Source organism: Raphanus sativus, chromosome 4 (assembly GCF_000801105.2).
Source record: "Raphanus sativus cultivar WK10039 chromosome 4, ASM80110v3, whole genome shotgun sequence".
Taxonomy (NCBI): Eukaryota; Viridiplantae; Streptophyta; class Magnoliopsida; order Brassicales; family Brassicaceae; genus Raphanus; species Raphanus sativus.
Genome location: NC_079514.1, coordinates 4,746,696 through 4,759,843, shown reverse-complemented (window position 1 = coordinate 4,759,843; position 13,148 = coordinate 4,746,696). Strand labels below are relative to the sequence as shown.

The following is a 13,148-nucleotide window of genomic DNA, read 5'->3' as shown; positions in this document are numbered from 1 at the left end:
GCAGGCCCGGTCCTCTGGGGAAGTAGTAGAAAGGCATGGTTTACTATTTTCGGCCTTGATTTCTTAATAGTTTGTTTAGTCTAGTGGTTATAAGTAATGATGTTTAAAGACCTGAGTTCAAACCATGGGTATAACCGTATAAGTCCAGGGCCTGTTGACATGACAGTAGTCAGTAGAAGGCAAATAAAACGTCTTGTTTCTCCCTCACTCTAGAAGTAACTTCTCAGCATTTACCTGCTGCTCTTACAATATATATAGCTCAAAACCAAACCATCTTTAAAAAATATATATATATATATATATATATATATATTTATGGTCAACTTGACTCGATATAGTAATTCAGTTTTCTTTTTCTAATGTTTTGCAGTTCTACAAGACGTTTTATAGTAAGCTTGATGATCTCAAAGCTGCTAGCTGGATGCACCCCTGATAAATGGAGAGCCATCAAGCCCAAGAGTAAAGACGTTGAGTCCATATGTATCAATTGTCCAAGCAGAGCTCTCTGTGTTCTATAACTGCTTAAGTCGAATGAAATGTGTAAAAGCTTGATGATTTTCAGTTTAATTTATAATTAAATACATATACTATAAGATAGTACAAAATGAGGATATGCCTCTAGTATAAAATGAGGATATGCCTCTACGTTCAATTCTTCCATAATATTAATACCATGATGACGACGAAATGATAACGTATGCATGCACACCACACTACAACAAACACATTCTCAGCGCCCCCACACTCGTTTATCGGTCAAACTGTTTTCTCTAGTTTCAAATCACTAAATAAAACAAATAAAGAATCTTTTAGCACCATATTTGGCCAAAAAAATAATTCTTTTAACAACACCACCATCACGTACGAAACCACCATCCCTTGTCCAAGCAATTGTACGATACAATATTCGTCGACCATGATATATGATTAAAAATGATATTTGAGTTTGACATTTTAGTGTTCCTTAATGTGCGAATAATGTTTTGCATTTATTCACTTAGGCTTGAATAATATTATTCGTCAACCCTGAGATAAACCTAAAAAGAATGATAATAGAGTTTGACATTTCACATTTGGTTGTTCCTAAATGAGAGAATAATATCCACCAACTTTAGCATAATGACACTCGAATAAAATCTTTCATCACTAAATAACTCACCGAGTTTTTGCAGGTGCCTAACAGATGTGAACCAAATTATACAATATATTGTAAATGTAATGGACTAATTATGGGAGACAGTGACAAAAAAAAATGGACTAATTATGGGAGTACTATAGTGTTTTATATTTGAAACTTCATTTTATTTACTTCAATTGATTAATGGTCAATCATCAATAGACAATATGCCAGACCGAGCTAGTATGACTAGTTTCGAACCCCCAATAATGAAAAAGGTGGTTTGAAAACCACTAATATAAACTAGAAGACAAATACTAGAAAGCTCTAACACATTCTGTATAGTAGTGTATAATTATCATATCTCTTTCCAGCTGGGATCCTATCAACCATACAAACTTAAGAAACATAACTCAGCGTCCAAGAAAATTGTTGCGGCCAAGACCACTGAGATTGTGAAAAGAGTGTTGGTTCCAGAACTGTCGATAGTTACCTCTGCCACGACCGTTTATATGTTTGTGTTAGACTAATCTTGTTTCCTGTTTTATCACTCCTAAATTATCGGTTCTCAACCAAGTAATACCCATTTGAAAAATTTATTATAATAATTTACAGAATTTAAAGAGAAATCTCATTTAACTAATAGAAAAAATAAACAAATGTCACATATATATGAAACATGAACAAAAGTAAACCTATAACGTTCCAATGATTTTATTAGCATATTTGGTAAAATTAACTAAATTTTTGGTGTGGCAAACTAGCATGTTATGCTATTTTCAAACTAGCATGTCACGGAATATTTAACAGTCTTGATCATATGCTATTGTCAAACTTAAACTACTGTCACCATCATGATCCCCATTCATCATCATTGTGATCGTTACATTTCTTATATTATTTTGTGGCAACCTGAAGTTCTCGTGGTTCTTCCAGCTTCACAAATTTAAAAGTTCTTATGATTTGAGTTGGGCAAAAAGACGAGTACAAGTTGGTACATAACACCATAAACATATAACCAAGTAGCTGCTGCAACGTGGTTCGTCATGCTTCGTATATTATATAGCCTATATTTTTTTTTTTTGATACAATATTTTGTGTTTCTCTTGGTACTGACGACTGAGAAAGTCGATATCAGTAACAGTATGAATATTTTTTTCTTTACTTAAACTAGCGCAAGTGACAACACATCTTTCAATGATTCGGTTCATGTAACTAAAGTTTCTATATATCACTTTTGCAAATTTTAATAATATGTACTATTCACTGTTAACAGTGATATATTCCATCAACTAACGATATATGTGTTTCTTTACAAATTGATTTGGCAAGTTGCTTCGTATGTGGCCTACTTGTGCACATTTGATTTAATATTGGAAAATAAATCAAGCCTATACGTACATTGGCCGAAGGAGCCACTCATATAAAACCATATACCGATTAATAACTAACTCCTTTACTAGGCAAATATAGAAGCGGCATGTACATAAGAAATCACAAACAACACGTACCATTGCAGATTGTGAAAGTGTTTGTAAATGAGTCTTGCTAATATCTGAAACTCGATTAGTGAACGTGCTCATGAAACATTCATAATGTTAAGCTAAAAGTGTCTAATACATAACTGGAGTATTAGGTCTATACAGATTTCTTATCGTGCGAGCGAAAACACGTCGACGAAAAAATATATATCATGTCAGACTTAATTGCGAAGTACTCGATGAACGTTGATGATATGCAATCCAACAGAAAATGACTCCAAAATGGGCAACTTGTCGATCGCAGTCTTGTACAGCTTACAGCTGTATGTTTGGCTACTTTCCTCATCGACGTAAAATGACGTTGAGAACTAACTCGGCAAAGTGAGTCTCAGATTCAAGTGTATTCGTCTACGAAAATCAAGGTCGTGTGATATAAACTTATGTAATGCAAGACATCGGGATATCCTAACAACAAGCACTTGTGTGTGTAACATTTTCTGCTTTTGCTTCGATTTAGACAATTTCTGTGATTTTTGAAGTTATGATTTTATAATAAGAATATGAGAAAAAGATAGAATATGGTCAGTGGTAACGCATTACTATAAGAAGAAAAAAAGAAGAAAGTAATAGAGTAAAATAAAGGGAGGCTGACAGATCGGGAAGGAGCTAGAAAAGAAAAGAACGCGAGCAATTTTGTATTCGTTAAAGGAGGCAAGTAAATTAAAGATTGGGAACTGTATGTATTTGGTCTCTATGGTCAACTTGGAGTTGGACATGTGTCGACTTGGTCTTATTTTCTCTTCTGATTGAAATTTTGTTAAGTTCACATTTAAAAAAGGAAGACTTCACTGTCACCTAAACGGCTTGCCCCCGTTCGGTTCGGTTCGGCCCGGCCGACATACCCTAACAATTTTTTTTTAATAATTCCGGGGTGATTTTTCTTTTCTTTGGCTAACTTTTTTATATTTAATACATGTCTCACTCAATTCAATTATATAAAATTCTAAATGAAATCTGATTAACGCACTAATCAATAGTTAAGTTATAAAATTAAGCTAATTCTTCATTGCATTACTCATATATAACCCTCTCTAGCTTCCCTAGTATTCTCCGTGCTCTCTCCTCCCTTCTTCACTCTATATTACCTCTCTTGCCCTAGGTGTTTAAGCTTCTTCTTCTCGATCCGCTTCACATCATGCACCATCACGATTCACAGTTTTTCCCGATGGTTTTCTTTTGATTTTTCAGTGGGATCTCGTGAAAGAGGGAGTCACCTTTTTTTTTTTGAAAAGTTGTTAAATCCGACGAGTCACTTCCTAAGCTTCGATTACTTGGTCGGTTAGTCTGATTCCGTGTATAATTCTAACTTAACAATTTTATTTTACAAACATGACATTTTCGTTGAATCGTTTTGTGAGATCTCTAGCTAGTAATTTGAGAAGTCGCAATTATCATTTGATAGATCAGCTGCATGAGCATTAATTACTCTACCTGAATTTCTGAGCTGCCGATCCAAATTTTACTGTTTCGTGAAAACTGATGGATTGATTGTTTTGGTTTGCATGTGCAGATTGATGCTCATGGAGAATAGTTTCAACGGATCTGTCTCCTTTTCTGAGGTTTGTTTCCTCATCTCCATCACCTTTGCTAGTACTTCTGTTTTTTTTTTTTTTTTTCTTTTTGAGATGAAAAGAGCACATAAATAATGCTTGATCCTTTTACTTATGAACAGCTTAAGAGTAGTCGTTATGAGCATAAAATAAAAGTAAATTACTTTTTGTTGACCAACAGAATTTGATCCAAAAAAACACAAAGAACAAATTGAATCTCGTGTAGTTTTTTTCTTTAATTTCATTTTTCTCTTTTTCTTTTTAGTTGTACTAAAAAAAGTTCGAAAGCATCGTTAAATTTACACTTTGAGGCAAAAAAAAAAGTTTACTAAATGAAATGAAATGTACGAATACATACATCCACTTCAAAGTTGTGAATTGTGATGTTTGAACACTGATCACAACACTGAGTTACTATGTCTCTCAATGTGGAGATGATCTATTTGGAAGCTTCTGAGAATTTAAGCTTGATCTTTGTGTTACTTGTGATTTGTGAATAAACTTTAGTTGTTTCTCAGTAATACTATACAAACAACTGTACGATAAGGGATAGGCTAAATCAAACTACTAAAGCTCAAGTGTTTGAAAACACCTTGGGAGTGATACAGCCTTTTCTAAAAGACAACAATATAGGATAGTTCCATCTGTGTTCCTAGCCTCTAAAAGTCCAAAAATGAAATATAAATTCTTTGAGAAAGCAATGACTTGGATAGAAACTCCCTTAGATAAAAAAAAAGGTTGGGTGCTTAGATTAACAAGGAAACGAATGGAACTTGGTTTTTTTTTGAAAAAAGCGAATGGAACTTGTTCCAGCAAAGAATAATTCTGTTGATAGGAAATAAGCAAATTCATTTTTTCGTTCGGTGATTAAACAAAAAAAGTTACTTCAATGTTGCCTAAACTAGTTTTTTTTAAAATAAAAATACACCTGTCTATGTTTACGCAGTGCTACGTTATAGATTTGGGATGCTGGTTGACTAAACTGAAGACGGGCAGGTTCGCTTGAGTTGTCTTTCATGTCTAGACCATTTGTGAGAAGGGAGGTGTTATTTGCACCGTTCGCCCCACCAGTCTTTCATTCTGCAGTGAGTATTGTGCTAAATTAAGGAAAATAGCTTTGTTCAACATATTACACTACTGTTTTAAAAACAATCCTATAGTTAGATGCTTTTACAGTTAGAGATACGTATCTGTATCTTTCCGGCTACCAAAACGTTAAGAACCAATTAGAAAGGTCAGCCATTATTGCCTTGATTAAGCTGTTTTAATTCTGTCATCATAATCTGATCCTTCATGAGTTTTAAGTATATATTTGTTTTATATATATAAACTGCATTCACAGCATTTCTGGATACTGCATAAATAATTTTATCCTTGCTTTTGGACTTTGTTCATGCTGATTCTCCTATATAATTTACACTTCGGGCAGCCATTTAGCCTAAGAGATGTCAAACTTCTATCGAGAGTGTTAGAGGTTTAGCTAGTAATTTGTATCTTGCACTACTTAGCCACACTAGTTCACTTGATAATAAATGAACTGTGGGGAAGGTGCTGGGTTATTATTCCCTTCTCATCGATGGTCTAGATGTGCGAGGTGACTCTCATGGAAGTAAAGAGATATGGTTATGACTTTGGGAAGCATTCAGGTTAGAAGATTTCCAACTTGCGAAACTATTGGTATTGCTTGATTTTGGAATCAGTGATCTGCTAATGCAACACATGTGATACTTCCGAGTATATTGTGTGAAGTTTTTTTTTCTTCAGGTTGAGTACACCACGCCTTTATTCAAACTAAACAGAAGCGATGGATACGTAAGCATGTTGCAATAACTTTTGTTGCGAGGTCCTTTGCCAAAAACTGAAGAAGTGCAAGGGCTAAAGAAGTCAGAAGTGTTTATCGATGAAAGAGCAAAGAGACTTTTTTGACTTGTTGTCACTATTTCTCTCATTTATTCATTTCTAGCTGCAAGAGAAAACACCAAAGAGGTGGTGTGTTTACCTGACGTAACGCCAAGCATTAAGAATATTTTGCTTGTACGCACCAGTACCTGGTTGATTCTAACTACAAATGAAAGATATGTAGGAATTTAGCTGAGAATTTTACCTCATTTCTTGAGCCATGGAATGAACTCGACCGTAGAGAATATCATGCTTGTTCGTGAGTTCGAGCGAGAGAAGCAATTAGAGAATTGAGATAAAGAACTGGGACTGTTATTTTTGCTGGTTTGTCTCGTTTTTGTCCAAGAAGATTTGGAGAGTAATTAGAACAAATAAACAATATCATTTCCACGTGTATGAATGTTTAACGGCTCATTTGCACAAAAACTAAACTGTGGGTATGAAATTTGGATTTTATGAAACCTTAGGTATGTTTTCGCACCCTTGTATACTTTGGGTATGATTTGAACATATGGCCAAACTTGAGGCAGGTTTTAGCCGTTTTCCCAATATAAAAGGTAAAAAGGAACTTTCACCAAGGGTAAACGTGTAATTTCAAAATTTCCCTGATCTATCGCTGCCTATATAAACAGTAACCTGCAAAAGCTAGGGAATAAAAGCCCCAAAATTTTATTTTTCTCCGCGCAAGACACGAATCCTTCGCAATCGACCCAACGGTACCTACCTCCTTCATCCCTCTTCCCCACTTCGCCGGAGATCGGTATACTGTCTCTCTTTGTATTCTCCGTCTACTTATCGTCTCCTGTGATTAGTCTAAACTTTTCAGATCCCTGATTAAAAGATTTGATTTGCTCGGATTATCTGCTGGCAGATCGTAGAATAATGGCGACGTTTGAGCTGTACAGGAGATCGACGATCGGGATGTGTTTGACTGAGACTTTGGACGAGATGGTTCAGAGCGGTACGCTGAGCCCTGAGCTAGCCATCCAAGTTCTTGTTCAGTTTGACAAGGTTATGAGTGACTGATCTTGGCATCTTTTGGTTTTACCTCTCTGTGGCTTTTTAATGATATGTATGTGTCCCTTTGTAGTCCATGACTGAAGCTCTTGAGAGCCAAGTGAAGACCAAAGTGACTATCAAGGTCTGCTTCAGTATTGTTATGCTATTCATTCATTTACTTGTAGAGGCGATTGAACGTTTGAATGGAACAATGTTGTTGTAGAGTAGAATGTTTAGGGTAAGTTGCTACCTCAATTAATAGTTTCTAGAACCTCTTAACAGTGTCATACTTTCTGTAAAGTCTTCAAAGTTTTTTTTTTCGGTTCTGTTATCTTTCATGAGAATAGGTGCTTAATCTCGTTTCTTCTTTACTTCTCTTTTTTTTTTTGATCTTGTACAGGGGCACCTGCACACTTACAGGTTCTGTGACAACGTCTGGACCTTCATATTACAGGACGCAATGTTCAAGAGTGAAGACCGTCAAGAGAATGTTAGTCAGGTGAAGATAGTGGCATGTGACTCTAAGCTGCTCACGCAGTGAGAGAGAGATGTTAATTCACAGCCAGAGAATATATATATGCTCACTCACTCTCTTTGTAATAGATTTTGAGACTTTCCAGCACTTGCTGCTATATGTTGAGCTCCGTTTGCAGCCATCAGTTTAACCTATTTATGTAAATCCCGGCCAAATACAAAATGAAATGAAACTCTGTTGCTATGAGAAAAGTTCTTAAACATTCATCTCGAGATTGCTTTTAATTTTATTAATAACTCTGAATTCTGATATACTATTGTCTTCGTACAAAACTGTATAGCTGTAAACTGGGCAAGTCCACGTCCATTAGCCCGTATCCATTTGTCCATTTATTGTTCGTGGACAAAGAGTGACCATGTCCATTAGAACCATGTCCATTAAAAATCATATCCACTAAAACCCATATTTTTATGGGCTGCCATAGAGTCCATAATAGACCATATAAGAAAACTTTAGATTTTAATTTATAAGCCTATAATTTATAAGCTTATAATTATATATACAAGTTCATAAAATTAAAATTAATCCATAAATACAACAATTTTGGTTTTGGCAAGAAAACTTGATTTTGCGGTTTTAACGGAAAATTCGATTTTACGATTTTGGCGGGAAAACCTGATTTTCCGATTATGGCGGGAAATCCCGATTTGCGGTTTTGGTAGGAAAACTCGATTTTGCAGTTTTGACGGGAAAATCGATTTTGCGGTTTTGGCCGGAAAACCTGATTTTACGGTTTTGGCGGGAAAACCTGATTTTACGGTTTTGGCGGGATAACCCGATTTTCCGGTTTTGGCGGGAAAACCCGATTTTCCGGTTTTGGCGAGAAAATCCGATTTTCCGGTTTTGGCGGGAAAACCCGATTTCTCAGTTTTGGCAAGAAAACTTGATTTTACGATTTTGGCGATTTTACGGTTTTAGCGGAAAACTCGATTTTCCGATTTTGGCGGGAAAACTAGATTTCCCGGTTTTGGCGGAAAAATCCGATTTCTCTGTTTTGGCGGGAAAACTCGATTTCTTGGTTTCGGCGGGAAAAACCCGATTTTACAGTTTGTGCGATTTTATGATTTTGACAGAGAAAATTCAATTTTCCGGTTTTGGCGAGAAAACCCGATTTCTCGGTTTTGGTAGAAAAACTCAATTTTTTTTTGAAACCCTAGATATTTTTTGTCCATTGGACAACTCATGTCCATGAAACCCAAAACCCGTAAAGACCATTTTTTAAATGGTCATCCATATTTTGTCCATTAATAACCCATGGAAAAAATGGGTGTATCCATATTAAGCCCATTTGACACCTATACAAAACTGTCTCAACTGACTTACGACGGGTTCGATTGTGTGTTCCTCACAATAATGGGCTATTGGAGTAACCAAGTAGAGAAACAAAATCGAACGGCCCAATAGAAAATCGGTAAAATCCAGTGAGTGCAGTAGTCGTCGGAAAGTTACTGCGATTTATTTCTCAAGTCACCGTTTTAGCGCCGGTGAAATTTTCGCAACGGCCAAACAAACTCCCTCCCTCCCGATCAACCATCTCTCTGTATTGAACTTTGTCAACTGTCTCCTTCCTATCTCTCTCTCTTTTGGCAGTTCCCGATGTTTAGTCACCACCATTGTCAACCGGAGATAAACTCCAATCAGATTGGTAGCACCGTTGGTGAAGAAGACCATGTCTCTGCCTCCGCAGCTCACATTCCTTACAACAATATGGACGAAATCCACAACTCCATCTATGCTGCTGCCTCCGATTTGATTCCCAATGGTGGCTCTCAGTTACTAGGATCCCACGGAGCTAATCAGCTGAAGATCTCGTTCCGTGGTCAAGTTTACGTTTTCGATGCTGTTGGTCCTCAAAAGGTGGTTACTTTTGCACAGATAGATTGCATAATAATAAAAAGTGTGTTTTTTTTGAGCTCTTGGGAAATCGATTTCGTAGGTCGATGCTGCGTTGTCGCTATTGGGTGGTTCTTCTAAGCCACAGGGGATGGAGATAACTCAACAGAATCATATGGTAACACTTTTTTGTTTGTTTCTGTGTTCCAAGTTTTTACACAATGCTCACCTTCATCTATGTTTTCTTTTCCTTCTTTTTTTTTTTAGCCTGTTGTGGAATATCAGAACCGGTGTAGCAATCCGCAACGGGCGCAATCCTTGGATAGGTTTCGGAAGAAGAGGAATGCTAGATGTTTTGACAACAAAGTCAGATATGGTGTTCGCCAGGAAGTGGCTTTAAGGTCAGAGAGAGCTTATCTTAGTCCTCATTTTAAGATTGAACTGCTACTACTACTACTACACCTGCGGATGATGACTCTTTGAGTTTACCAAGTTCTTAGGCCTAGGGGTACCCTTTAGTATTAAGGTAGCTTTGTTGCAAGTGGGACATTAGCAGAATCTTTGAAAGCTTAGGAACATGGATTATATAATGGTTACTTCTTTGTGGAGACTGAACATTTTTCTTTTGCATTCCTTGGATAAGTAACCTAGTATTCTTGTATAGTTAAGCTGGAAAGTCTCTCTCTCTCTCTCTCTCTCTCTCTCTCTCTCTCTCTCTCTCTCTCTCTCTCTCTCTCTCTCTCTCTCTCTCTCTCTCTCTTCTCTCTCCTCTCTCTCTCTCTCTCCTCTCATTAGCTTCTTCTTCCTCTTCTCGCACTTGGCTGTGTACGATGTTTTCCCAAGCTTCAGTGGGGCAGACGTCCGTGTTACTTTCCTTAGCCACTTTCGGAAGGAGCTTGACCGGAAACTCATCATTGCTTTCAAAGACAGTGAGATCGAGAAAAGCCACTCCATTGGACCAGAGCTTGTACATGCGATTAGGAGTTCCAGAATCGCAGTGGTTGTGTTCTCCAAAAGGTACGCATCTTCAAGCTGGTGTCTTAATGAGTTGCTGGAGATCGTCAAGTGCAGAGAAAAATGTTGTCAAATGGTGATACCTGTTTTCTATGGTTTGGGAAAAACAGGTATCTCTCTCTCTCTCTCTCTCTCTCCTCTCTCTCTCTCTCTCTCTCTCTCTCTCTCTCTCTCTCTCTCTCTCTCTCTCTCTCTCTCTCTCTCTCTCTCTCTCTCTCTCTCTCTCTCTCTCTCTCTCTCTCTCTCTCTCTCTCTCTCTCTCTGGTTTGTTATTTCTTCCTCATACTTGTGTGATATGGGTTAAAAAAAGCTGCTTCTATTCAAACTAGTTCACTACTTTTGTTAACAAGTTTGGCGACCATGTGGGTTATTTTGTAGTGGCTCACGTTTCAGTGTCCATTGATTGTTATAATATATGAGAATATGTTTGTAGTTGAGCAGGATAATACTGAGTCGTGTAGTGTTCACTATCATAATTAGCTTTTAACTGAGAATAATCGACGTGTATCTCATCATCAAGAGAGAGATGATTTTTTTTTTTCACTTTTCCTACAACTCTGACATTTTTAGTCTTTACCAGAATGCCACGTAATAAAGGTCAATTCTCCTCTGGGAAGATGACCGATGGGGTTTATAACTCGTGTACAGATCAAGATTCTGCACAGGATGATGGCCGTCCAGATATATCGTGCGTTATGCCTCTGCTTCTGTAATTAGCACTCAGTTTTCTTTCTTGCTCTTTAAATGTGAGTGTGGTCTTACGTGTAGGTGTACTCATTGCGGCGTTAGTTCCACATGTACACCAATGATGAGACGTGGTCCTTCAGGCCCCAGAACTCTCTGCAATGCCTGTGGACTCTTTTGGGCTGCCAGGGTGCGTATGAAATCTCCACAAAAGTGATATAAATGCATAACCTACTCATTCTGTTTGCTTTAACGTTTTAAAATTGTTAAATTTTCATAGGGTACATTGAGGGATCTCTCTAAGAAAACAGAAGAGAATCAGATGGGAATAATAAAATCTGTAAGCGTTTTATCCATGTGTACGTCTCTGGTTTGCTCACACATAAGAGGGAAAAGCTTCATTCATTGTTTGATACTGTAGGGAGAGCTTGGGAGTGATGCCGATGCTAACAACTCGAACTATCAACCTGAACCTGCAACTGTCGAAGAACACTCTGCCTTCTTTTCTCTTGCTAATGAGGATAACTCTAATATGTTAGGTAATCATTAGATACTGTGATAAGAATCAGAAGATAGAAAACCCTTAGTATGATAGTTTCAGTTGCTGTTCTCTATGAATGTATGTATCTTCTCACCATCACATGTATTATAGAAACCATAACCGAATCTCAAATCAAAATTACAATATTAGAAAAAAAATGTTGCATCTGTCTTATTCAATATGATACAAAATGATGGCTGTTCAGGTATCTTTACAACAGCTCAATATAGTTTACATCATTGTCTATGATTTGAGAGATAGAGAACCAAAAGTGCGGTTTAATCCGATGTGCTTGAGGATTCAGAGGAAGTATATTTGGCTATAGAAGCGTCAATCCTCTCCTTGTCTCTAGTAGCAAACGCTTCTAACAGAACTCCATTTTTGTAGAAGTGGAAGAGAGGAACTGACTGTAGAACATAGACTGTAGTAAATCAAAACTCTCTTCTTGTGATTGTTATCGTTAGATACCAAGATTGCAAAGAGGGTTCACGTACCTTGATACGGAGCCTTTCAGCGACTTCTGATTGTTCATCATATTCATCTATCACCTGCCAAAATCGTTTGAGCAACTAATGAAATCTTACTCAAGATGAAAGTTGTTAACGTATTCATACTTAAACGAATATGTATGATACTGACATTATGCTTAAGGAAGATAACGGGAGCTTGTTGGTCACCAGATTGCTTGCAGAGCTTTGAGAAGCCCTGCTCTATGTATTTACAACTACCACATGAAGGACGATAGAAATCAACCACAACCAAAGTGTTAGTCTCTTTGGCTTTCTCCAGGACTCTAACAAGTTCTTCATCTGTCTTGAACTCAGTGACACACTCAACCGGACATAGATCTTCTTCGTCTTCATCACTCAAGTCCGTTTGGATCTCCTGTCCTAAGCTGTTAACTCTCCACGTGCAGTTTTTGTTTACTGCACTCATGGATGAAAAAGCTTCAGCTCTTAGAAACGACAATCTGACTCTATTGCTGCGACTGTTCCATCTAGGAAATGCACTAGTTTTTATCGGTTGAACCAATTCGGTTCCAAGTCTTAGGTACTCCGAGTGAAGAACGCTCTGCTTCTGCATTGTATGATCTGATCAAGTTTTTTTCCAGCGACTATCCTCGCCACAGTCTGGAAACATCAAAAGAATAACATTAATTAGAGAAAATATGTAAGCGTTTGTTACAAAAGAACATGTAAATGAAACTCACTAACACAAAGACTACTCAGAAATGCACATAATAATTTGTGTTGGATGTGGATCCTTACCTGTGTCAGAGAATGGGTTGAGTTTGAGAGAGAAGCAAACGAAGTGAAGCACTGAAAACTCTTTGGACATGGGAAACAAGAAGAATCCTCATCCGCCAAGTTGGCAACTTTTCATCCACACAACAGAAAACCCAGAGATTATGGTCGCATTGGGCTTTTTACTTAGT

General features: G+C 37.2%; 3 protein-coding genes across 3 annotated transcripts; 2 read left to right on the top strand and 1 right to left on the bottom strand.

Moving 5' to 3' along the window:
• The first annotated feature begins 6,717 nt into the window (after window positions 1–6,717).
• LOC108855435 (transcription initiation factor IIA subunit 2) lies at window positions 6,718–7,847 on the top strand. The gene is made up of 4 exons (XM_018629251.2): window positions 6,718–6,867; window positions 6,979–7,118; window positions 7,198–7,248; window positions 7,507–7,847. Exons 2-4 carry the CDS (start codon window positions 6,990–6,992, stop codon window positions 7,645–7,647), a joined length of 321 nt encoding a protein of 106 aa, XP_018484753.1. The 5' UTR covers window positions 6,718–6,867; window positions 6,979–6,989; the 3' UTR covers window positions 7,648–7,847.
• A 1,128-nt stretch (window positions 7,848–8,975) lies between these two features.
• LOC108849727 (GATA transcription factor 25) lies at window positions 8,976–11,887 on the top strand. The gene is made up of 7 exons (XM_018623327.2): window positions 8,976–9,498; window positions 9,578–9,652; window positions 9,742–9,875; window positions 11,069–11,176; window positions 11,257–11,362; window positions 11,453–11,512; window positions 11,594–11,887. The coding sequence occupies exons 1-7, from the start codon at window positions 9,238–9,240 to the stop codon at window positions 11,720–11,722; spliced, it is 873 nt and encodes a 290-aa protein (XP_018478829.2). The 5' UTR covers window positions 8,976–9,237; the 3' UTR covers window positions 11,723–11,887.
• LOC108849728 (thioredoxin-like 4, chloroplastic) lies at window positions 11,837–13,094 on the bottom strand. The gene is made up of 4 exons (XM_018623328.2): window positions 12,982–13,094; window positions 12,353–12,843; window positions 12,208–12,261; window positions 11,837–12,120 (listed from the first exon to the last, which is right to left on the bottom strand). The coding sequence occupies exons 2-4, from the start codon at window positions 12,794–12,796 to the stop codon at window positions 11,992–11,994; spliced, it is 627 nt and encodes a 208-aa protein (XP_018478830.2). The 5' UTR covers window positions 12,797–12,843; window positions 12,982–13,094; the 3' UTR covers window positions 11,837–11,991.
• Window positions 13,095–13,148: the final 54 nt, after the last annotated feature.

Bases quoted from the DNA above. Each gene is read 5' to 3' on its own strand.
- LOC108855435 (XM_018629251.2), top strand. From the start codon at position 6,990: ATGGCGACGTTTGAGCTGTACAGGAGATCGACGATCGGGATGTGTTTG. The intron at 7,119-7,197 runs GTTATGAGTGAC...GTCCCTTTGTAG, and splicing joins TTCTTGTTCAGTTTGACAAG to TCCATGACTGAAGCTCTTGA. The intron at 7,249-7,506 runs GTCTGCTTCAGT...GATCTTGTACAG, and splicing joins AGACCAAAGTGACTATCAAG to GGGCACCTGCACACTTACAG.
- LOC108849727 (XM_018623327.2), top strand. From the start codon at position 9,238: ATGTTTAGTCACCACCATTGTCAACCGGAGATAAACTCCAATCAGATT. The intron at 9,876-11,068 runs GTCAGAGAGAGC...AGTCTTTACCAG, and splicing joins CGCCAGGAAGTGGCTTTAAG to AATGCCACGTAATAAAGGTC. The intron at 11,177-11,256 runs GTGCGTTATGCC...TCTTACGTGTAG, and splicing joins GATGGCCGTCCAGATATATC to GTGTACTCATTGCGGCGTTA.
- LOC108849728 (XM_018623328.2), bottom strand. From the start codon at position 12,796: ATGCAGAAGCAGAGCGTTCTTCACTCGGAGTACCTAAGACTTGGAACC. The intron at 12,262-12,352 runs GTCAGTATCATA...CGATTTTGGCAG, and splicing joins TTATCTTCCTTAAGCATAAT to GTGATAGATGAATATGATGA. The intron at 12,121-12,207 runs GTACGTGAACCC...TATGTTCTACAG, and splicing joins CTGAAAGGCTCCGTATCAAG to TCAGTTCCTCTCTTCCACTT.